Here is a 25934-nt window from a genome sequence, read left to right as displayed (position 1 = left end):
CTTTCTGGAACCTCATTCCAACCAAGACCACCTCCCATCTCCTCTCCACTCAGGCACTGCCAACTGAGTCCTCTAACCTGTGTGGCAATGGTGTGGAACCCATCTGTCACCTCCACAGTCAAGTTATAGCTTGACTTTCTCTGAGTATCAAGAGGCCTGGCGATGATGATGCTGCCCATGGTCTTCTCAATGTCAAAATCCATGTCCTTATCCCCACCTGGAGCGGCAGTGGGGAGAAAGAAGCACACACAACACAACCTCAGTGACGTAGGCGGCAGCAGCATAACTGGCATCTGGTCCTCAGATTTACAGCACGTGGTAAAGGTACTGTGGACGTTCAAGGAAGAACCCGAATCAGAGATTCTAAGACTGTTCCAAGACGATATGTTATCTGAATTACAGGCTGGAACTGATCCGCACCAGAGTCCAAAGAGCTATATGCAAACTACTGTGATAGTCTTATGCCTAGAAAATAACTCTGTTCAATAAGAAGGAGAGGATTTAATAAACTACAAGAATCCAAGATATAGAATGACGTGAAACTACTTCAATGTGTCCTGTTTAGTGATATGGAAATGTATTCACCATCTCTTACATTTAAAATATTAGTAAATGATATGTTAATATAACTCTTTATATGTGCGTGTGTGTGTACATGCACACATGTGTGCATAAAGAAACACATCAAAAGTGTAACGATGGATTATCTTCTGGTTGATGGGACTTCCGGTAATTTTAATTTTCTTCCCCGTATTCATTTGTGTTTTCTTACTGTTCTATAGGGTGCATGCATTATATAAAGGAAATTATGTGTAATGGGAAAATAAGTCAAGCAAATAAAAGAGAAGGCAATCAGAACTGAAAGTAAGACCAGGAGGTCAAAGAGATCGGGCCAAGTGCAGATCTTAAGCTTATCTCTGAGCCAGGCTGAAAACAGAACTCCCTGCCTATGTGGGTGCTGAAACTCCTAAGAGATTTTTAATGTAAAAATTTCAGAGAGTCTCTAAAACCTCTACATTTTTATGCAAATTTACATATGTGGGTGTGCATATGTGTTCATACAACATTTTTAACAGACTCCATTTTGCCCTGAGACTCCACATCATGTAAGAAATGCTTCTCCCAGGGAAATCCCTACCTCTGTACTCATCAACAGTTGATTAGCAGAGCATGTTTGGCAACACAAAATGGCAATTCTTATACAATGTAAAAGTGTTCTCTCTTTGGTTCCCATTTTTTCTTAGAGAATGTACCCTGTTCTGATTGATTGTCTAAATGTTAGTAACCATTCTTTAACTTGTACTCAACTAGGGACGTACTGTCCCCCTCTCTTTTCTGTTTATGATTTTTACATCTCATAATGTTTGTCTATGGTTTTGAATCATAAAAACAGCCACTTATGCTTTAATATGGTTTTGGACTATAAAAGGTGTACTCACCCCCCAGGAGGGGGTCGAAGGGTGTAGACTTGCAGCCTACCCCTTGGCCCACTAGCTGTGGATCCGGACTGCCAACTGGCGAATAAAGTGTCCATCTCCTGCTTTAAGATCGACTCAGTGATTTATTGCAATCTTGCCTTAACATTAGGAAGAAGACCTTAGCATTCATCAGATTCTCAGAGGGCTTTATGAATTTCTTTTTCCAAAACAAAAACAACCACCATCAAAAAACATAGCAAAACAAAAACCACTATGATTTCAAGTTCCTCTTAAAATGATAAGGAGCATGGGGCTAGGGCTGTAGCTCAGTGACAGAATACATGCTTAGCATGACTGAGGCCCTGGGTACAATCTCCAGCACCAAAAGCAAGAATAAGAATGAGCATTTTTCCCTGGGTCTTGAGGAACCTGGACAAGTATGCTGAACACGGCCCCAGGGTATAACTACCCTCAGGCTCATAGTCAGGAAGTCATCTCTATCAGTATTTCATGTTTTTTGCCTCTGGGTCTTTCTGCACCATTCATCTCAGGTTTCCTAGGCATCTGGAGTAACTGAAGCACTGCCCAACCCTGTCTGGGGTCACCAGTGAGATCACAGATATTCCACCTGAGATCATGGCTATAATGGAAAGAAAACTTGACTAAAGCTACTACTCACTGCCCCAGAGAACCTGAGAAGCATGATCACCATTCAGGGCCAAAAGAGGGGCTACCAAAGAGCATGACCTTGAGGGAGGTCAGAAGGACTGCACATTGAGGACTAGAACTGGTTTACAAAGATAGAAGTGACTGGTGCTTCTTGGGACTCACCTGAGATGTGGAACCAGAAGAGGCCAGGTCGGCCCTCTACACTGATGACCCCCACCATGTGGTTCACAGGGTCTGTCTCCATGACCGTAAAACTGTAGTGGTTTTCATCAAAGGCCATTGGTATGGAGGATGGTCGAGGCTGGGGGATCCATTCTATGTGTAGCCGGACACTAGTTGAGAGTGGTGGCTGCCCACTATCGGTTGCCTTGATCTATAAAGATACCAGCACCAAAATTGAGCCACCACCAAGCTGACCTATTGTCCATTGACTCATTCGTTTGACACATTCTTGAGGGATCACGATACACAGGCATTGTGTTAGTTGTTATAACCACAGTGGTTAAACAAAACACATAATTTGTGGTCTAGAACCTCTTGGTTAGTGAAAAATAATAAAAGCCACCATTGAGCGAAGGTTTACTGTGTGCTAGTTCATAAACTGAACTTTGCATATATATGCCCTTTACCATTCCCAACAACTGTAAACAGAAAGCTAGACTTTATTAGGCTCTTCCTACTATCAGACCTTGCTCTGAGAGTTTTGTGTGCAATGTCTTATTTAATCTTCATGGTAGGCCAAGGAGAGGTTCTATTATCATTTTCCTTCTGCAGGAGGAAACTGGAGCTCAGGATGGTTGAATTCACCCACCAAATTATGTGCCTGGCTAGCAAGAAGTCTGATTCTTGAATTCAGGCCATCTGACATGATGACCCAAGACCTACCCATTTGGTACATTGTCTTCCTGCAAGAATAATGTTCTTATTCCCAGTTGACAGGTGATGAAACAAAGGCTCAAAAGAGTTAAATGACCCGTTCAAGATCACACAGATGCTAGGATCAATACCCATGCACATCTTGATTTCAGAGCCTTTGTTAATCTCAATAAATCCTTATCTAAAAGAACAGATAGGGTTTCCCAGTCTCTCTCTGTGCACAGAGAAAGATCCAGAATTGGTTGGAGTCAAGACTCCCAGCTTCCATTTCCATCATGCTACCAGCTGCTTCCCTCCCCCTGTGTCCTCACAGAAAAAATCCCAGCCAACTCTGCGACTCCCTCCTCTGTGACCTCTCTCTATTTGCTCACCGTTAGGATATTATATTCTCCGGCCGTAAAGGTGCTACTGGATGACACGACACCGGTGACTGGGTCAATGCTGAAACCCTCCTCATCGGTCTCCTCAATGCTATAGGTGACCCGGCCATTGAGACCCTCATCTGAGTCTGAAGCCACCAGCCTGTACACAGGCCCGGGGGACACTGGGCTGAGCCTCTCTGGAAGACGAACATTGAAGAGCTTGTGGGAGAATACAGGTGGATTGTCATTGACGTCCAAGATGCACACCACCACCCTGGAGGTGGACTTCAGGGAGGGCTCCCCATTGTCCAGCACTGTCACCTGCAGACAGAATTGAGCATGAGGACCTGGACTGAGAAATACAGAGTGGTGCATATGTACCACCACCCAGCACAACATGACCACTGCTCTGACAGTCTGTTTAATATTAGTTTGTTCTTTGGTATATGCTTGTTATTTTTATTACCATAACCTCACTTTCTCGGAATTCAGCTCTCTAGTAACTTTGTCCACAGGAAAACCAGCGAGAACAGAGAAAGGAACCAGAGAGAAGTGGAAGAAGTCAAGATCAAAGTGTCTAAACCAAAGCTGGTGCTCTTCACCCAGAAAGGCCCATGGGCCATTCCAAAAAGACTATCTACTTTTTATTTGTTTGTATTTTACAGTAGTTCATGCTCCTTTGAGCTACTTGAGGTTAGAATATGTTTATGCAGGAATGGGTGGAACCTCTTGAGTCAGACACATAACCCGACACACGAAATGAAATTCAGAATGAGAGAAAAGACACTAAAGCAATTTCAGACTCAGAAGCTACTTTGTATAGGGGCAAATCATTCCATGCATATAAGCCCTAAGAACACAGCATGAGATAGGACATTACCACTCACAGTGATTCCAGATTTTTAAAATACTTTAAATTTTTAAAGGCAAATTTGTCAGTCCCTAGAAACTCTAGAAGACCATTTAGCTGTTACTAGTAATACTCATTTCTGTGCAGTCTGTGAACATAGAAGACAAATATATACATATATGTCAAATATATATACATATGACAAATATATATACATATGACAAATATATATACATATGACAAATATATATATATATATAAAAACATATATATGCATTCTAGATTCTTCCACTAACCTAGTGCTTGACCTTGGGTGAGTCTCTTTCTGGAACAGAGGGCTGCACTAGAAACCAGACCTGAGAAGCACATAGCACATGTATACTGCTCCTCCTTCCCACACTTACTTCAGACATTATTAAGGACATGACCTCCCTTGTCAGTGCTGATGAGCAACAAAGACCCAACAATCTTTATCACTAACCACAACAAGGCTCAGTTCAAGTCTGTCCCCTTCCCTGAGCCTAGAACTCTCCTCAGTCACAATACCAGAGACATGTATACAACTCCAAGGTCTGCCATGGCCCCATAAATCACTACAAATTCAGTGACCAGGTTCACCACTATTACTTGTTGGCATAATTGTAGCAGGCTTCCTTTTCCCCCACCCCCACTTTATGAATACTGTTGTTATTCCCAAGAAATAGAAACTAGCCCGAGATAAAACCTACCAGCCTGGAGACTGGCCGATCTCTCCCTGTTCTTATCAAGAGATAAGAGACAACTTACTGACCCCTGAGATGGGGACGTGCTGGTTTCCCTGTTATTACCTTGAGAAAATAAAGGGACACGCCGGTTTCCCTGTTCTCCTTTCTGTCTCTGTACCCAAGAAACAAACTTGCCTTCCACAAAATCAGGACTAAACCCGCCCCTAGCGCGAGGCCATGATTTTAGCCTATAAAAGGTAACATTCAAGGGGCAGTTGCTGCTGCTGTCCCTTCCTCTGTGCAGAACAACCTTGTCAGGCTCCTAACAGTAAACCTGCTTCTTATCCCAGGGGTATGTGTGTGTGATTAGCCCTGTGCCACTTTTCTTGGATGACCCACCTCCAGAACGTGTTCATCCTTGTTCTCTCGGTCCAGCTGCTTGGCGGTGGACAGGAGACCTGCGGGAGAAATGGTAGGAGGCAGACGTGAGCAAAGGGCTCCCAGAGCCACTGCACTGAGATGAGTTCAGGATGATACTCGATGAGAATTATCAGATGGGAATTCTTCCAGTCTTTGGAGAGCAAGTATATTAAGGGGAAGGGAAGGGAAAGTGAGGGGGTAAAAGAGAACAACAGTGATAATGTGCTAGCTGAAGTTCCCACCTACATTTGCTTGGGGTGATGGGTCAAAAACTCAGCAACCTCACAGCATCATCACCCTGTCCAATCAAATGCCTGCCCCCTCAGATATTCACCCAATCAGATGCCTGCCCCACTCAAATACTCACCTGTTCAGATGCCCATCCTCTCAGAAAGAACTGAGCTGGATGGAAATCCCTTGTTCCTGACAGACTCTAACCTAATGACTCTAATCTGAGGAAACAAGGGAGAGTAGAAGCCAGTTCTTTTGCAAGATTTGGAAACCTCAGAAGTTGAGGTTATTGTTATTAATGTCATCCTAAGCCCTCAGCCTAAGAGGTCATGGTTGAGTATGAAAAATGTCCTCTAAAGAGAAACAAAGCTATTGGTAGCCATCAGTGAACCATCAGAAAACTGTCCGTAAGTTCATTGATTTTGTTTAAGCGTCATGAAGTCATGAAGATAAGGGAAGCGAGAGTCCGCTCTTGCTGGACGCTCAGTAAAGAGAATGGAGGTTCTGTGTGGGGTGCAATGAAGGCAAAGGGGATTCCGCCTTGGGGTGGAGCCTCCAGTGAAAGAGAAGAGCTTGGTGTGAGGAGGTGTGTCTCTGTCAGGAGCATGTGATCCCCTCTTGGAGCAGAACATGTGTCGTCCCAGCTTCTTCTTCCCTGACGGCAGGCATGGGAGGGGTCAAGGAAGATGCCCTGGAAAGCCCCATGTCCAGGCGCCCTTCCAGACAGAAGGAAGATGAGTGGAAACAGGGCATAACATTCCTCTGTGACTGGTGTGTGCCGTCCCTGTCACCTATTCAGTTCATGCCTAAGCTGAGGGGCTGGATAAAGAAAAGCTTGGACTCTGGGACACTCCCGCCCCAAGGAAGAGTGTGAGGGGTACTGGGTCTCAGGGTGAGCCCTCTGGTCTCCTTCTTCCCTTCTCCCTCCCCTCTCTTCCTTTCTCCCTTCTCTCTCTATCTGTCTTCTGAATCTCGGGCTCTCGTCCTCACTGTCTTCCTCTCTCCATTCCTCTCCCTTCCCTCCCTTGCTTTCTCCCTTCCTCTCTCGGTATCTTCTTTTTTCTTTCTTTTATCTTTTTATCTTTCTCTCACCACTGCTTCCCCCTACCTCATAAGGGCTTGCGTTCCTGGAATCACTGCTCCCTGGGCTCCTGAGCTCTTACTCCTTATTACCTTGAACCCCTTCTCTGACAAATGACAGATTCTCTGACACATGTCCAAATTCCCAGGGATTGCCCATATAGAATGAGGGGACATCAGAGCCTTCCACACAGGGCTCCCGAGGACCCACTAAGGAGGTGTGTGGAATGCCCCTCAACTCTCCTGGCACTTAGTGTCACTCGACCGATTTATCTCTTAACCATTTTCCCCTCCAAACAAAGACCCTTCCTTAACCCTTCCCTTCCTCCCTTCCCTCATCCAATCTTTTTCTAACAGCTGTTGACTCTCCTCAGATAGACTCCTGATCCCCTTTCATCTTGACCCACCGCGGTGCAATTCTTTCCCCAACTACCTTTTCATCGTCATCTCCCTGTTCTTCCCTCCCCCGGCCTCCCCCAGCACAAGTGTTCACTGAGCTCTCACAGGCCCAGACTTTCTTCTCATCTTTCTATTTTTCTACCTATTATCTTATTTAATGCTCACAATTGTCCAGGAGGGAGCTGCTACCATCTCCATGTTACTGGTGAGAAGTCAGGCACTATGGCTTGAACGTGTCCTCCAAAAGTTCGTGGGTTGGCAACTGAATCCTCACGTTCATATCTTAATGGTATTTTTAGGTGGGGGCTTTGGAAGCAAATTAGGTTTAGATGAGTTGGGGGTGGTAAGGTCCCCAGTATGGCATTAGTGGCTTTATCAAAAGAGGAGAAGACACTCACACTAGCACACTTGTTCTGTCTTACCATATGACGCCTTCTGCCATGTTATAATGCAGCAAGAAGGCCCCCTACCCCATGCCAGCACCATGCTCTTAGAGTTTCCAGCTTCCAGATCTGTGCAGTAAATCAACCTGTAATCCTTATCAATTATCTAATGTGTGGTACTCAGTTACAGCAACACAAAATGGACTAATGTAAGCAGAAGAGTAACTTTCCCAAGATACCACCGTTTATAAGTAGAGGAACTGGGATATGCCTTTTGAAAATTGACCTGCTTGCTGTATCTTCAATGAGATCCTGGTCTTTGTCTCTCCTGGATGTTGTCCATGTCCTTCTCCTTGTCCGTGTCCCCTCCCTGACTGCTGTCTGTAAAAATCCTCCCCAACCTTCAACTTCCTATATTCACCCTATTCCAAAAAGCAGCTGCAGACCCACTACACAGACCGGATCATCTTCTTCCTCCTCTGAGCAGCTAGGGCACCACACCTACTCATATTTTACAAAGCTGTGTTCTTTTGCACTGGTTCTGTACTCCTTCCATCTAAATATTCATGCTCCTGATGGACTGAATTTCCCAAAGCCTGAAACCATGTTTTATTTTTTCACATCTCTCCACTGCACATCATTTAAAGGCCTCACCAGGGCAGGTACCTTTAAACATTTGCTGAGTAAATGAATGTATCTTGGGTTTAACCAAAGATTGTGAATAAAGCCAAGAAATTCGTTCATCCATGTAACAATTATTTGCTGAGCTTCTACTATATGCCATATACTAATTATATTGTGATAGGCAAAAATAGTAAAGGTCCTTTTTCTGGGGAACCTTTGAAGTCTAGTGGGCAAGGATAATTCATGGAGTGAACATACAGATGAACATAATGGGCTGTATGATACATGTTATGAAAGGGAGCAAATGGTGCCAGGAAGTGTATTATGGTATCAGGAAAATCCTCTCTGGGTGAGGAGCAGCCATGGACTGAAGCAGCCATGTGACTGGAACCCAGAGAACAGCAGCATGATAGGGCAAGGTGAAGCCAGAGGGGTCAGCAGGGCTGGGTCAGGCATGAGAGTCCATGGGTCATGGCAAACTCTGACTTTTCTCTTAAAAGCACAAAACAAGCATCTCAGCTACCCCTGTAGGAAATGGGGAATGCGATGGTGAAGATGAGGATGGTAGGCTGGAATCATGGCGGATACATTCTTTTACTTTTAAAAAGTTCATGCTAATAAAGATTTCTTCTCCTCAACTGCAGGAAAACTAAGAACATCTCTGCCTTCTAGGGCATTCTGCCAGAACTGCTGTCAGGGAACTGTTGATAGTAAACAGAACAGGGATTTGGGAGAAGTTGAGAAGTTAATGCCTCGGGTGAGAGATCTCTTAGCTCTTCTAAAAAGGGAGGGACAGGGTGGGCCCAGGTAGAAAACCCGCTTAAGCCTGTTCTCCACTAGAAAAGCATCCTCCTCCTGGGTTGACTACTCCATACCCTGAGCTCAGAGGTTAATAGGAAAGGCACCCAACAGATGTCCCTGGGGAAAATAGACACTTGTATTACTCACTCACTGTCTGCCCCAGAACTCCCTCCCAGAACCTCCTTGGTCTTAAGGTCAAGGCAAAGCCCACTAGCATTCTCCCTCTTCCCTTACTGTGGGAAGCCGTTCTCACACGTGATCGGGCATCTCCCTGACTGGGTGTGAGGTGTTCCGGCCAAGCTGTGTCAGAACTTATCCCCACCCTTTTTAGGTGCAAGAGCCCGTCTGTGTGGGGGTGTGACTGACCACTGACCCTGAGACCAATCACTGACCCTGACCTTGGAATGCTGTCCCCCTCGACCTTCATTGGATGGAATTTTCCCCTGAATTTCTTGTTCCCCAATAAAAGGCTACTCTCTGATGTGCTCCTTCCTCTCTCCTGCTCATCTCTTGTGTAAACCTCGCTACCCCACCAGGTGCCTCAAGGCAGGAGCCAGGAAGGGCCATCTCTGAACTGGTCAAGAAAAAGGTAAATTGAGTTTATGTGTCTTTATTTTGATCTCACTAGTTAACTTCTATGCTTAGGACCTCTAGTATGAAGCTAGCATGCTGGTTGCGCGGCAGACCTTACTCCAGTCCTACCAGGGTTCTGTCCTTCTAGGACAATGGTAAACGGTTGTAGAATGGAATGTTGTGTTCAGAGGAGAAAAATGTCAGCCTTCTCTACAACAGTGCTGTTGTTCATCTTCTGAGAGGAAGGTGTGGCCTTAGAGAAGTCCCCCCCCCCCGCCAGCACTGGAAAGTGGTTCTCAAACTCCAGTGCCAGTGGGAGCTAGGCAGGTGTAAATGTAGACTGAGAAAAAGACCATAGGGGACGATGGGGACCACAGGGACCATGAGGACCAGAGGACATAAGCTTGGTCTGCTCAGGAAGCTGCTGCCAGTCTCTGGTATAGTGTGGCCCTATGGAAAGATGGAGATAGTGTGGCCAGACCTTCCCATTTTTGAAGAAAAATCACAAATCTGAAATGCTTTGTGGAATCTGCCAATTTTAAAATGTTGGGAAAAAAATCATTGTTTAAAGCTTGTGCCAAATAAGTCATTTTATATATTTATGAATATATTATATAGAAATATATATGTGAAATAAATATATATGCACACACACACACACACACACACTCATCAACACATAAAATTACTAGGTCAAATTGTATGCTTCATTCTAATTTTAAAAGGTACTGATCTATGACAAAATTTTACCTGCTTGCATTCTACCAATAATGAATAAAAGTATTATTACTCCAAAAAAAACTTGTGCCAGTCCGACAAAACACCCTGCTGCCAATTGGTGACTGCTGCATTCCTTTAACCCATCCACCATCCTTTCTCCACATGTTCTTGGACCAAGGACAGTTGCTAGAGAGAGTTCTAAGTGGATCCCTATTGCCACTGTGTGGGTGAAGTTGGGATCAGTCTGGAACTAAGGTTAAAGATGGCTCTCTGTCTGATGCTTGTGACTCCAGGAGGGATCAGCATGGGAGCATTTGGAGATCTGAAATAGCCCCAGATGTTGCTGGATCCCAAGGCAAGAAAGCTGACGGTAGATTCTTCTCCTTTTCCTGTGGAGATGGACTTAGTAGAAAAGTGTCTCAGGCTTTAGCACCCATTAGAATCCCTGAATTTCTTATTAAAACACAGATTTTCTAGACCCTCTCTCAGAATCCTGATTCAGGAGGTCTGGGGTGAGGATTTGAATTTTCAACCACTTTACAGGTGATGCGATGATGCTTGGGTACCACATTTTGAGAAACTTCATTGCACAGATCCCTATTTATCTATATTTTTGGGTCCTTACCTGTGAATGGGTGAATAATGAAGGATCCCATGTGATTCCCACTAGTGATGTTGAAGGTTAGCTTCCCTTTTGAGCTGGAGTCTGAGTCCCAGGCATCCAGTTGAAGCACAGAGGTGCCCAAGGGAGCATCCTCCTGGATGGAGGGGTAGAACACAGGTCTGGACATCCGGGGTGGGTTGTCATTGACATCTGTGACCTCAATGTAGACTTCAGTGACAGAAGAGAGAGGTATAGAACCCCTGTCCACAGCCAGTACTGTCAACCAGTAGTAGGGCACAAATTCCCGATCCAGGGGCATCAGCGTCTGAATCATTCCTGGGGACAGGTAAATCACCAAACCCAAAATTCTTTAGAGCTCAAAATATCTTTAGAAATTACGATACCCAATCCCTGATCTTTACTGTGGAAAGGATAGGATAAGTATTCCACAAAAAGAGAGAATGGTTGCCAAGTAGACATGGGAGATGTTGAGTTGAACATGGGGAATTATGGAACCTCCCAGAACCATTTTTTGCTGAAAGAGGCTCTCAAATCTGGCATATGGGCCTGTATAGGGTTTAAGGAGGTAGTGGTAGCTTATCCATTTTCTCCTAACTACTTCAACCCAAGTGCGATTGATGTATTTTACATTTCTTAGGGCAATCCTTTTTTTTTTTTTAAGAGATGGGGTCTTCCTAAGTTGCCCCAACTGAGCTCCAACACGTAATCCTCCAACCTCAACCTTTCCCAACTAACAGTAACTGTCATTTGACTGTTTTCTTCACTCTTTAAGTCCTGATAGATCATCAATATAAGGATTAGGCATTTTATGAATACATTTCTATTTCCTTCTCCATCATCTTCATGAATTTGGGGGCTTACCTCCATTCTTTAGCTCACTCACTCCACAAATTGCTTACTATGGGCCAGCTCTGTTTTAGAACTTGAAGGTCCAATAGTGAGAAAAAGAAACTTGCACCCTAAGTTCTCATAGATCACACTCAACTGGCAGGGCCTGTGCTCAGAACAGAGCAGAGCACACCAGCAATGGCAGATGGGAACCTGAGGCCCAGAGAGGGAGCCTGGCTTAACCAAGATTATGCAGGGAGAAGTGAAGGATCTTGGTCTGGCACTGACCATCTAAAGCCCTTTCGACCTCATCGCCAGCCCTTTGATTGTAAATAAATCATCCACCAGGTTGTAAATTCCTTGAGGGCAGCCAGCTTCCTCATTCACCTAGGATCTCTTCAAGGTCCCTCTTAGTAGTTGGTGCTCAGTATGTACTTGCTAAACTGCACTTATTTTCTACAAAACTTAAAAAAAAAAGAATAAGTAAGTTGATGTCACATTTTTGGAGGGAAATTTGGAAATAACTATTGCCATGGAAAATATATATTATTGGTCTGGGGTTCAGTGGTAGAGCAGCTGTTAGTCATGTGTAAGAAGGCCCTGGACTCTGATCCCCAGCACTATATGCATTATCCTTTGACCCACTGATTTCATTTTTAAGAGTTTTTCCTAGGGACTAGGGATGTAGGTCAGTGGTAGTGTTCGCCTAGCATGCACGAGGCCCTGAGATCAATCCCCAGGACCACAAAAATAAATAAATAATAAATAAAACAGTTTTTCCTAAAGACACTAATATATATGAGTAAAAGAACATAAATAAGGTTGTTAGACCTATGTGATAAAGTAATATGCACCAAATAAAAATGGATGAAAAACATTTATATGTACTAGAAAAATAAGATGTCCTGAGGTGACATTATATAAAAATGTAAATTTCAGAAGTAGTGTATTGTTTTGTAATAATTACATAGTGAAAATATATCAGATACAATTAAATAGTGAAAATATATCAGATACAAAGAGGGAAAAAATCAGTGTATAGATGAAGTTGTTAATAAAGATGGTATTTGTACAACGGGAACTATGGAACACTGAAGAAAGAAGCTGAAGAAGACCCTAGAAGATGAAAAGACTCCCATGTTCATGGATAGATAATCTTGTTCAGAATTAATATTGTCGAAATGGTCACACTACCAAGAGCAATACATAGATTCAATGCAATCCCCAACAAAATACCAATGACATTCATCACAAAACTAGGGGAAAATGGTCCTAAAATTCATTTGGAAGAATAAGAGACCCAGAATAGTCAACGCAATTCTGAACAAGAAGAGTAATGCAGGAGACATCACAACACCTGATCTCAAATTATACTATAGAGCTATAGTAACAAAAAATGGCATGATATTGGCACCAAAACAGACATGAAGACCAATGGAATAGAATAGGAGACAGAGATAAACCCACATACTTGTAGTCATCTGATACTTGACAAAGGTACCAAAAATTTGTGTTGGAGAAAAGATAGCTTTTTAACAAGTAGTGCTGGAAAAACTGGAAATCCATATGTAGAAGAATGAAATTCGATCCCTATCTCTCACCCTGCACCAAAGTCAAATAAAAGTGGAACAAAGACTTAGGAATAAGACCAGAAACCTTGCAAAAGTTAGAAGAAAACATAGGGTCATCATAAAGGTGAGAGCAACAACTTCCTCAAAAGACCTCTACAGCCCAAGAAATAAAAACGAACAATCAATAAGTGGGATATCATCAAATGTCAAAGCTTCTTCACAGCAAAGGAAATGATTAAGATCATGAAGAGAGAACCTATGGAATGGGCAAAATCACTTCCAGCTGTTCCTCTGTTAGAGTCTGTAAACAAGTCAAAATAACACCTGGCATTTTGCCAGGGGAATGTTAGAGTTCGTAAACAAGTCTGGATGGTGCCTGGCAAAATGCCAGAGGGAGTGGTTTGAGAAGTAACAAAAGCGAGCCATTAAGTGTGGAGATTCCTTATTGGTTGACTGATGTATCTAGTTTATGCTAATTAGATAAGCTGTGTGGAATGTATAAATACTGCTCCTGTCCTGCAATAAACGGCTCCTACTCCTGCTGTATCAATGTACACAAGTTATTCGTCACCCCCCCCCCCCCCCCGGTTATTTTGCTGCAGCCGGACTGCGGCATTCCTCTGATCAATATCCAGAATTTATAAAGAACTCAGAAAACTCAAAGCCCAAAAAACAAATAACGCAATAAATAAGTGGACAAAAGAACTAAACACATTTTTCAAAAGAAGAAACACAAAAGATGAACAAATACATGAAAAAATGTTCAACCTCTCTAGCAATTAGGGAAATGCAAATCAAAACCACTAAGATTGAATCTCACTTTGGTCAGAATGGCAATTATCAAGAACACAACAATAAGTACTGGCAAAGGTGTAGGGGGAAAGGTACACTCATACATTGTTGGTGGGGCCTGCAAGTTAGTACAACCACTCTGAAAAGCAGTATGGAGATTCCTCAAAAATAGAAACAGATCTACTGTATGACCCAGTTATCCAGCTCCTCAGTATTCCTCCAAAAAATCTAAAATCAGCATACTAGAGCAATACAGTCACACCAATGTTCATAGCAGCACAATTCAAAGAGCAAAATTATAGAACCATACCAGATGCCCATCAACAAATGAAAGGATCAAAAAAAAATGTGGTATATATACACAATGGAGTTTTACTCAGCCATAAAGAAGAATGAAATAATGACTTTTGCTGGTATGTGGGTGGAAATGAAGAACATCATGCTAAGTGAAATAAACTAGACTCAGAAAAATCAGGGACCAAATGCTTTCTCTCACATGTGGAAACTAGAGCAACATAAGGAAAAGAGGAAGTGTAGGGAAGGGGATCGGATATCACAGATCTATAAGGAATATCGGTGGGGTTGAAGAAGGAGATTGAGAGAGAGGGAGGACAGGAAAGGAGAGGAAATACAGAATTAACAAAATCACATTATATGCATATATAAATGTGCCACAGGGAATTTCACCTTTAGGGATATGTGGAAAGTATCAATCAATCAATCAATCAATAAAGTAGGAAGCTCAGTAGAGGAAGGAGAAAAGGAGGAAAGAAAGGGAACAGGAATTGAAAACAAATTATGGAATTTGATGTATGCATGTATGATTTTGTCAAAATGAATCCAACTACTATGTATAAGTCTATGCTCTAATTTTAAAAAGATTGTATTTGAGGAGGCGGAATGCAGATGAGTATATATATATATATATATATATATATATATATATATATATGTATATATATATAATTAAATTTATAAAATTAATTTTATATATATATAATTAAATAAAGATGTATAAGCAGAATATATTACTTTCATATTTTGTGTGTGTGTATGATAAAAGTATCAGGAAAGAGAATCCCTATTTATTGTTTCTATCTGCAGCCTGATTTCTTTCAGGACAGTCCCTGATTTTCCTACACCCAGTCCCCGGCATTCCAGCGTTCCCATCCTACCCCACCCCCAGTACCTGTGTCTTGGTTGATAGTGAAAGCTTCAAGGCCAGTGCCAGCCCGCAGAAAGTACTGGAGCTCCCCATCCAGGCCACTGTCGTCATCGTGAGCAGACACCAGCATCACCTGAGTTCCCGAGGGGCTGTTCTCTTGCACGTGAGCCTGGTGCACAAAGGAGGTAAAGCGGGGAGGATGGAGATTCTCATTCACATCCAGGACTATCACCTCCACGTGGCAGAGGGTCCTACGGGCCAGGGGCCTCCCACTGTCACTGACCCACAAGCTCAGGTTGTACCCAGCCCGCCTCTCAAAATCCAACTCTTTTTCCAGACTCAGTGCCCCAGTCATCGGATCCATCCGGAAGGTTCCATGGGCATCCTCCAACAGGACATATCGCACTTCACCTGCAGGACCCAGGTCAGGATCCGAGGCATCCAGAAAGGTCAACACCGTTCCTGGGGGCAAGTCCTCTGGGACCTTCAGGCTGCTGTGTTCTGTGATGCACTGGGGAGAGTTATCATTCTCATCTTCCAATGTGACTATCAAGTCAGTGACAGAGAAGAGCTGGTGGCCCTTCCTGGGCTGATCCCTGGCCTCTACCTTGAGTATATACCGAGGTTCTCCTTCCCGGTCCAAGTACCCTGTGACCACTAGCTCCCCAGTGAGAGGGTGGAGGGAAAACTTCTCTGTAGGGCTCAGCAGGGTGTAGCGAACCCGGCTGTTGTCCTCTGAGTCAGCATCTTTTGTTTTCAGCTGTGCAATTGTGGTTCCAACCTCTGTGTCTTCTGAGATCGTTAGCTGGTACCCGCCAGGAGGAAATGTGGGTGCGTTGTCGTTCCAGTCCTGCACATTCACTGTCAGCACCTTCCAAGAGGCCTTCTGGGGAGTGCCCAGGTCATACACTGTGACATTGAGGAGGTAGTAACTGGTGGTTTCGTAGTCCAGCGGAGCAGCTACTGTGAGCAGCCCCGTCTCCAGCTCAATGTCAAAACAGCCCTCTTCATTGCCATCTGCAATCACATAGACCAGTTTGCCATTAAAGCCAGCATCGGGGTCAGTGGCTGCCAAGCGGGCCAAGGGCATGTTGATGGGAACACGCTCGAGAACGTCAATGGACTGGGGGAAGTGGTCCTCAAACTGGGGGGTGTGACGATTGATCTGATATGTGCTCAGGGAAGTGAATTCCTCGTCACTGGGCTCCTGGTCCTGAAGCCCAACAGAGTGAAGGATGGTCTTTGTGAAGTGTGTGAGCACTCCTGTCTTATCACACCTTACAGGGACCTCCAAACGAGGGTCCTTCACCACAGTCACATTCAGAGTTGTGGGGGAAGCATAGTTTTTGCCATCTGAGGCTGTAATTTTCAAGGAATACCCAGTGGGATGATCAGTGGAGAGATTCATAAAAGAACGTTTGAGGGATATCACCCCGGAGAAGTCATCTAGAGAAAAATAATCTGCTTCGTTGCCGGACACCATCTCGTATTTCAGGTTCTGAAGCTCATCCACATCGATGGCTGACACGGTCATTATCAACTTCCCCACTGGCCAGTCGTGGCGGATAGACACCGTACAGTTGACCTCCTCAAACATGGGCTGGTTGTCATTCAAGTTCTTGAGACTAAGAGAAACGGACACTTCCTTCTCCCGGCGGAAAGGGGATCCCCAGTCCGATGCCCGAACCCAGAAGGTATAAATTCTTTTCATGAGCTCATAGTCCATGGGTTTGGAGGTAGAGATGATCCCCAGGTAAGGGTCGATAGAGAATGGCACAGCTTTGGGGCCAGCAATGGAATAGGTGACATATCCATTTTCCCCATGATCCCAGTCAGTGGCAGTAACAGTCAAAACACTGGTTCCTGGAGGGATGTTCTCCTCTAAGGTGCCATCGTAGGAAGACCTGTTGAAGATGGGGGCGTGGTTGTTACAGTCCACGATGTCAATGACCACCGTGGCAGCGGCCAGGCCCGGTGAGGTCCTGACGTGTAGCTGGTAGTGGGCTCGGTCATGGAAGTCTAGGAGCTTCGTGGTGGTGATCAACCCAGTGCGAGCATTGAGTTTAAACCCTGTGCTCTCTGAGGATGGCTTTAGAATGTACTGCAGGTTGGGGAAGGCGGGGGTGACTTTCACCAACACCACGCGACTTCCGGGAGGGGAAGACTCGCTAAGCTTCACCCTATAAATAGCCTTCTGGAATTTGAGGAAGGCTAGTTTGGAGGGTGGTAGGTGAAAGCCCCTGATCTGGGAATAAAAAGTAGGTCTGCCCCCGCTCCTGGCCTGCAGGCTGAGGTTGAATCCGTGAAGGTGCTCCATCCAGTTGACATCTTTGACAGACACCAGACTGAATTCGTTGCCGTGGGCGTAGGACTTGACGGCCTTGAAGTGCTTCCCAGGGTCTCCGCCGACAACTTCCAGGGAGTCCACTTCAGCCCCTGAGCCGTTTGCATCTACCACTATGGTGGCATAGGCTGTACCTTCATTGTCATCTGGTGGAGTCACCACCACTGAGGCAATGGCCAGGGACTTCCTGGGGGCAGGCTCCACGTGGACCACAAGAGAAGCCAAGTTCCCAAATCCATTGCCCTCAGAGATTTTTCGCATGCGGTCCACAGCCAGCACCTGGAGCTCATACTTCCCTCTCCAGGTGACATTGAGCTTCCCAGCCACCGTGACCACGCCGCTAGTGGGATGGATCGCAAACGCATCTGACCTTGAATTGAAGGCATAATAGAACTCAGCGTTCTGGCCCAGGTCAGCGTCGGTGGCTGTCACTTTGCAGATGGGACTCTTGAGGGGCATGTCCTCAGAGATGGTGACTCTGTATGATGGCGGGGAGAAGAGGGGCCTCAGATCATTCTGGTCCAGGATGTGGACCACCACGCGGGTCAAAGCTTCAAACTCCAAGGTCTTCTCCGTGGCTTGGATGATAAGGGTGTAGCTGTCCCGCACCTCCCTGTTGAGAAGTGCCGTATTGCTGCTCTTTGTCCTTATTCTCAGGAAGCAGAAGTTCCCCACCACATATTCCTCCGTCTTAAATACATTGGCCACGTCCCCAGAGATGATCCGGTACCTCACTGCCCACTGGGGCTCCGCGAGGTACATGCCCATTTTCTCAGAGCTCTCCACATAGGTCTTGGGAGCAGAGTTTTCGTAGATGGTAACATTGTAAAGCGAGTGTGTGAAGTGCCACGCTGAGGAGGAGACGATCCCTTCGGGGGGCTTCTCGCAGGTCACACAAGGGAGCACCAAAACAGCAAGACCCAGCAAGGCATTAATCATGGTGGAAAAAAAAAAAAAACTCCCAAAACCTTGGCAAATGAAAAAAAAAAAAGATGCAGGTTAGGAAAGAAATAATTCCTATTGCTATGGTTCTTAACCCCACAGCAAGGAATTACCTGGCCCCAAGTGTCCATAGTGCTCAGCTAGCTGAAAGATAAAAGATCTATCTACACTTGTCCCACTACCCATCCTTGGGGACAGAGCCGACTCTGACTCATCTGATAACAGAAACAAAGACAACTTAAAATGTTCTCTCAGGAGCACCCAGCAGAAACCACACACTCCCGATCACTTACTCCTTTTCCCCCAAAACTCCCTGTGATGGTAAAATAGTCCCGGCTCTTAGGCAGGCACCCAAGCTCCGTGATCTGGCTCTAAGCACCTTTTCTCACTGTCCTTCGTCCGCACCTCTCCAACAAGGCTGAGTTCCAGCCAGAGCTCTGACTTAACGCAGGGGCTGCAGAGAAGCAGAGTGGCCAAGATCCCGAGCCTGGCACCCCTAGCACTGACACCCCTCCACCCTTTTGCTCCGTGGGTGACTCTGGGCAAGTTCTTGAACTTCTGTGAACCTCAATTTCTTCTTGTGGGATAAGAATATTGCCAATCTTACAGAATCCACGCGCAAAAAAAAAATTTAAATCAAGGTAAGTGACATAGCAGGGTACACAGCATGGTAAGTTTTAATTAATATTAGCCGTTATTAATAACAGGAAGGGAGCAGGGCAGACCCCACACCTACTGAGAAGCAAAGCAGAAGCCAGGAGGCAAGTTCCTTGAGCTGTAGACCCCTACCTGAAGCTTATGCTCACCTGTCCCCATCCCTTGTGACCAGGGCCTGATGCCAACTCATACTGTAACCAGAACACAGACCACCCCAGACTCCTGGAATGTCAGAGCTGAAGTGGACGTTAGAGATGACGAAGTTCTGTCCCTACTCCTCATGCATCCTTGGGAAGAGTCCCTGAGTGAGTCTTGCCCCAGATCACACAGTGGGTGGTCAGGTAGGAACCGGTCCCTGGAAAGTCCTTCTTAAACTGACCATGAACGAAAGCTTTGCCTCTCCAAGACTTGCTGCCGTCCCCATTCTCTCCCTTGCTGTTTCTCATGATACCAAACCCTGAATCCAGCCTGGATAGGTCAGAGGCCAGGGCCAGGGCCAGTGGCTGAGAGGCCAAGAGTAAGGCTGGGTGCAGCAGGCAGGTGCCTGGGCTGTCCTTGGGCGTCCTGATTCCTAGGTGCTCCTCGGCTGCCAGCCTGCTGTGCTGGAGCATTCCTGGATGAAGCAGGTCGGACTTGTTTTTCCAGTTACCTTGCTCTTCAAAGGCAAGAAAGAGTTAAGCTTCCAGGGCAAGGGGAAAGGAGAGGCTGGGAGCCAAGCCTGCTCAGAAAATGCACTGGGCACAGGGTTCATTAGGACCCGGCTGGTAACAGCCCAAGTGGGGCGTCAGGAATGGAAAAGTCTGCCTAACTGGGTTCTGAGGATCTGTGACAGAAAAGAACCCCAATATGCCCCATTCTTCCAGCTTCCCATCACTCTCTGTCCCCTGAGTTCTTCTTGGGGGTGCCCCAAGCCCAGGCACCTCAGAAAAGCAGAAGCCCACATTTGGTGTCCAAAAGCCAGTGTCAGAAAGAGGTGCCACCTAGTTCCCACCCTGTCTGCCCCCTGCTGTCACCCTTTACTCATTACTGATCCCAGGGAGGAGCCAGTCACAGGAAAAAGCAACACTCACGCTGCCCCTGAAACAGTCCCCACAAGCAGAAGGGGTCCCCTGAGTCCTGGGGTCCCCAAGCTCCATAGGATGGCATTGCTTTTGAAGTTGCAATCCCAGGGGAAGAGAATCCTCACCCCAGCCCAGGTGTGTTCTGCAGGCAGCTCAGTGGCCGGGGTGCATGCAGCGGGCCCTGGAGCCCTGCTTGCCCTGCTCTGCGGAGCTTCCTGTTCACCAGGCCATCTCCAGGGCCGGGCAGGCCCCAACAAGGCAGGCGCTCAGCGCTGCAAGGCGCCAGGCAGAGGGAGCTGTTAAGATGAGCTGTTGGGAAAGAAGCAGGGACAGGGTCTCCCTGGAGGGGACAAGATTCAGAGAGAAGGCACCCTTGGGTGGTAGTTTGATGCTCACAGCTGTGGGACCCACAGAGCAGCTGGCTAAGGGAAGATGCTGTCACAAACGAACACATTGGCAGGGGGCAGAGGCATGTGGGGCTCCCAGCACCATCCTCCTAGCCTACGGCACCAGGGACCACGATTTTGAGACATCATATAAAACCATAAATGAATTAATATTTATTACACATTTCAAATTCTCCAGTGGCTTCCCATAGCACTTGTAATGAAATCTAACTCCTGACCATGGCCTCAAAGACCCTGCACCATCGGAGCCCTGCCTGGGTCCCCAGTGGTCATTCCCAGCCCTCTTCCCATTGTTCATCAAGCTGCAGTTCACAGGACTCCTTTCTCCTCAGGCCAACCCAGGCCTGCCTCAGGACCTTTGCATTTGCCGCCTCTCTCTATTTAAGATTCTCTCAGGGGAGGGTCCTTCTTGCCATCCAATTTTCAGCTCAACTCTTACCTTCTGACCCCCTATTTAAAGCCACCTCCTTCTAATCGCCTTCTCTATCACCTTACCTGTACTTATCACCAAACATCTTCCTGTTTGTTTAATGACTGTCCCCACCACTTGACTCGAGGCTCCATGAAGACAAGAGCTTTGTGTATGTAATTCATGGTTGAATCCCCAGGGCCTAGGCCAGAGCCTTTAGCAATAATCTCCTTTTTAATTTTTTTTTTTTTTTAGAAGTTGGAAAATAAAATCCCAAAGAAAGAAGCGGGACTTGCCCCAAGGCACAGGTTGAGAGTGACAGCCAGGCACCTTCCTCCTGACTGCCAACAGAAAGAGATGCCGTGGCCACTTATGAATCTGTCTGCCTGATTCCAGCACCCTGTCCACCACCTGCTAACTGCACCACCTTGGGCAAGTCACTTAGCATCTCTGAACCTCAGTTTCTTCATCTGTAAGATGGGCCTTTAAAAGCATTGCTCTTGGGGGGTTTTATAAAAACTGAATAAGATCATGCATCTCCAAGTGTTGACGACAGCCCTCGGCACACGGACAAGCACTCAGGATGTTAGTTATTTTTAGTTTTCAATATCATGGCAGAATCAAAGCCTGGGTTGGGGTGCAGGTGGGGTTCAGGGAACTCTCTGGAGAGGGTAGAGCCTGCACCTCAGTGGAGCAGGAAGCTGCTGGTGTCTGGTCGAGTCTAAGCTTGCTGGCCCAGCTACAGGCTGTTCGGGGAAGCTACGAGCAGGCACTTGTCTGGGGTGGGGCCTCCTGCTCCTTGGCTTCCTTGGTCCCAGGAAGAAATCTGAATGTGGGTGAATGTGCACATTTGTGAGAAAGCACACACGCATCCTTAGGAGGTGAGTTTTGAATAATCGTGTGAGTATATTATTGGGGGCACTAGACCCTTTTAGGGTATAGGTATAAATCAAACCGCCTCCGTGGAACTCCTGACCCCTTTCACAGACGTGGAAGGTGGCAGAAGGTAGTTACTGACACCCAGGCTTTTGCTGTGTGCCTTGGGCAAATGGCTTGTCTTCTTGAATCCTCAGTTTCCCTACTTCAGAAGATGGTTTAGACAATCAAGTAAGCACAGGTAAGTGCTAAACACAACATGTGATGTCGTTTTCAAAAAATAAGACCCAGGGCCATGACCTGACAGCAGCCACCTAACACAGTTGACTACTGGGTTTGAGGATAATGAAAACTTGCAGGCACATTATCACGTCCTTCCTGATCAGACCTCAAACGGACCATTTGTCTGCAGCTCAAGGCCAGGACCCTTGAAGGAGACCCAGCTGCAGCCCTCCTGCTCGGCTCACCACTCTGGCTTCTCAGAAACTCCGACATCCAGGAACAGGTGGTTGTAACACCCTTGTCTTTACCCAAGTCGTGACAAAAATTTGACCACAGTTGCATGGAGCAGCGCTCTGAGATCTTTCCTGGTTTCCTTCATTGGCCTGTGCATGACAAAGTATCTCTATCCCATGTTAAATGAACCCCCCCCAGAGGCCGTGGAGGGATTCCCCCTGGCCGTGGACAGGGATGACACCCACCCATGACTGTTCAACATGGAGGTCAGACCCCTGGATCTGAGGTCACTCCCTTCAGCGTGGTCTTGGTCAAGTAAGCCGCGTAAGCCCTGTGGACCTCTTTCAAACTCATCTGTGAGCACTATGCAGGCTGGGGGCGTGCAGGCGCGGGGACATAGCAGGATTCCAAACCTCACTATTGCTTTCAGAGGTGGAGTCTGTTTCCTAGTGGAATTGTACCTGGAAACCTCACCTACAAACTGATAAAAGCGGGCAGGACTGTTAGACGCAGGGGTGGAGCCCAGGGCCCTGGCCACAGGCTTGTCCCTCGCCCTCCAGGGAAGGACAGGTCTGGGCTCGATGAGCTCCAAGCACCTTCCAGATCTGACAAGCTGCGGCTCTGCTATTCTAATGCTCTGGGTCCTGTCATAAAAAGTTCTCTGACATGTGATTGGGTGTGCTGCGATTTTCACACCCTGTGATCTGCATTTGTAATGGGCCAGGTGCTGTGTGCGTCAGACACTTTAAATTCTCCAGGTCTATGACTCTGTGATTATTTCTGTCCTTTCCAGCAGGACCTTGAAAGGATTCAAAGCCAAAGCAGACTTCCACTGAAGAAGCTCCTACTCGATTTGTTTAAAATGTCAAATGTCATTTCTGACAATGCAATTCCTCTTCATCCCCCCACAGAAATACCTTAGCATAGAGCCGGGGGTGGGGGACATCTCCCTCCCAGCCAAACACCTTCTGTCTTCTCAGGAGCATCACAGACAGTAATCAGCAGTGCATGCTACACTCCAAAAACACAGCCGCCCTCCGACTCCCATTTCTCAGATTAGGGAAACTGAGGCTTTCATGGCACACCCAAGGCCACCCGGAGAGGCAGGGGCTGGACTGTGAGCGGTGCTCTGAATTCGAGGCCTTGGGGATGATCAGTGAGATGAGGTGTTGACAAAACAGCAAGCCACTGGCTTCATGCCTCTGGATCGGAGAACATCCTTCCTCTCTCCCAAATCCAAATGTGAAATGACGACAGATTTGGGGGGGGCATCAGAATCTGTTTTCTGACAACGCCCCACCTCCTTTGCTCTAGGCAATCAGCACTAGAACCGGCCTCTGTGGTCCTCAAGAAAGTATCCCAAACATATTCTATATGTTATAAAAACTTTAAGTTGGGGTTGGGGTTGGATTAGGATGGCATGTGCCTCTGAGCCAAAATAAGAACTATATATGTGAAAAAAAAAAACAGTGGTTTTCAAGGTACCTGCTAGTCAGGAAGTCTCAGCCACTGAAATAATGTTCCTGTTAGTAGTAGGGAGCCATTGAAGGCTTCTGAGATGGAGTGAGGGCAGACAGAACTACGTTTGAGAAAGAATAACGCGACATCTGACCAATTCAAGACTTCCACTCTGGGTTGGACCAGGCTTGAACACCGACTCTACTGATTTAAGCCAACTGTACGGAGGGAGACTGGATTTATTTCCACAAAACTTGGATGACTAGTTGATTCATCTGTTAGTTTGTTGGCAACTGCTGTTGGGTTCTCACATGAAAAGACAAAGATCAAAGATCTAGAGGTGGGCAGGACAAAGAGACAGTGGTTTGAGCCACTGACTGGCTGAGTGACCTTCGAAGGCCGCAGAACCCCTCCTGGGTCTCAACCTACCTGTCTGTAAAATGGAGCTAATGACAGCTACTCCCACCCACTTCCCAGGATCTGTGGAAGGCAAATAATATGACAGGTGAAAGCCGAGGAGGAAAGACACAGAGCAACACATTATTAGGACCAGCGACGGCTTGGAAAGCGGCAGCTTGGAGGAGCAGCCCGGCCGAGGCATGGTCTCAGGAAGGCTGACTGTAAAAGCCAGGCCGGTGCAGCCCTATAATTAGAAGGAAAGGAAACTGAAAGGACATACTCCCCCAGAGCATGGTGACAGACAGCTGGGATTTGGTGGCCCATTCTCTATTACTATTCTCATCAATGCTGATAAAAATTCTTATTAATGATATTTGATATCTACATGATAATCGTCAAGTTTTCCAAAAAGCTTTTGCATACATTCTCTCCCTTGGGTCTTTGGATAAGGGACAAGGTGTTGGGTAAGAATTGACAGCTAAGAAAGTGGGCTCTGGAATCAGACTTGGTTTCCAAACCCTGTTCTTTCATTTACCAGCTCTGTGGCCCTGGGCAATTATTTAACCTCTCTGATCTCCGTAAAAGGGAGATGGAATGTGTAGCATGTGTAGGGAGATGGATAATGAGTAGCAGGGAGATGATATTTTTTAAAGGGTAGTCAGGGAAATCCTGTATGACAAGGTAATGTATGAGCAAGGTGCCGCATGGAGTGACAGAGAGAGCTGCCAGATCTCTTGAGGAAGAGAATTCCAGGAAGAAGAGGCAGGTGATGCAAAGGCCCTGAGGCAGGAGCAAGGAGGCCATCTGCATGGACTAGAGAGAACTGTGGAAAGAGGAATGCTGGTGTGATCATAGAGGTGGCCAAAGGCTTTCCATGAGGGGTTCTGCCTTTGCAGGCATTAGAAGATGGTTACATGCGGAGCAGAAGGAAAGAAGGACACGGTGTTGAACATAACATCTTAAAACCTGCAGCAGTGGCCCAAGTGGCCAGCAGGTGGTATACAGGCTAATACAGTCTGCTGTTGTGTTTGCCAGCCCAAAATTTATTATTTTGCTATTTGATAGTGTTTATAATATGCTATTTGGTTGCTTGATGGTTAATTAGTTGTTCATAAAAAACACTGGAAAACTTCACCCCCAAAAAACAGATTCCAGTTTCTCTTTCAAAACCAGGAAGACACAGCATCTCTCTCACCTAGGACCAGCTGGCTGGAGCTGCCCTCCTTGGACTCCACAGATGCCCCTCTCCAAGGTCTCCCTGATGCTGAGTTCCAGCTATTGTTTATCCCCAAAGTCAATCTGCTCAGAGAAGAGGAGCACGTTGGGGTACCCACGTCTCCATCCAAACTGAGAAGAAAACAGTGTTCAAGATGGCCCCACCTTTCCTATACAGGGCCGGCTACACTTCTGAACGCTGACCACCTGGCTGTGGGGGACATTCGGGTTTATAGACCCTGATACTTGCTGAGGCCCAGAAGAAGCCCGGAGCATTCAGAGTCGAAAATTCCCTAAGCCAGAGGGAACCTCAGGACCAGAGAGCTCGGGTAGGAGGCAGGGGAAGAGAGACTCCTCAGAACCTCTCAAGAGGTTCTTTCGGGTCCCTGAAGAGCTGCTTTCAGGCCCCTTAGTTTGGGGAATTTTCTAAGAGCAAAACCAACTCAGGCTCAGGAAAGTACAGACTGGTGCTGACCAATTAGAAGGTTTGGAGACAGGGCAGGGGTCTCAGAACCTCCCCTAGTGTTTGAACGCTTAGAGGAAAAAGAGCTTGGGACCAATCAGGGCACAGATGTGGCCTCAGCCATATGCAGACGCAGCAGGGCAGAGTCTGGCCGGG

At 46.4% G+C, this 25934-nt stretch overlaps 1 protein-coding gene across 1 annotated transcript in view; it reads right to left on the bottom strand.

Moving 5' to 3' along the window:
- Fat2 (FAT atypical cadherin 2) overlaps positions 1-25934 on the bottom strand; it is an 88431-nt gene that overhangs the window by 51038 nt on the left and 11459 nt on the right. The window contains exons 2-7 of the mRNA XM_046446406.2: positions 15116-18403; positions 10736-11050; positions 5279-5337; positions 3335-3646; positions 2250-2460; positions 78-217 (exon numbers count right to left, since the gene is read on the bottom strand). Of these exons, the coding sequence (XP_046302362.1) occupies positions 78-217; positions 2250-2460; positions 3335-3646; positions 5279-5337; positions 10736-11050; positions 15116-18374 (4296 nt within the window). The 5' untranslated portion in view covers positions 18375-18403. The remainder of the gene's footprint in view (positions 1-77; positions 218-2249; positions 2461-3334; positions 3647-5278; positions 5338-10735; positions 11051-15115; positions 18404-25934) is intronic.

The sequence above is a fragment of the Marmota monax genome, unplaced genomic scaffold (assembly GCF_021218885.2).
Source record: "Marmota monax isolate L192 unplaced genomic scaffold, Marmota_monax_Labrador192_F-V1.1 WCK01_AAM20220418_F8-fsc00188, whole genome shotgun sequence".
NCBI classification, from domain to species: domain Eukaryota; kingdom Metazoa; phylum Chordata; class Mammalia; order Rodentia; family Sciuridae; genus Marmota; species Marmota monax.
Note: the sequence above shows the minus strand (reverse complement) of the source record. Positions and strands in the feature narration are given on the sequence as shown.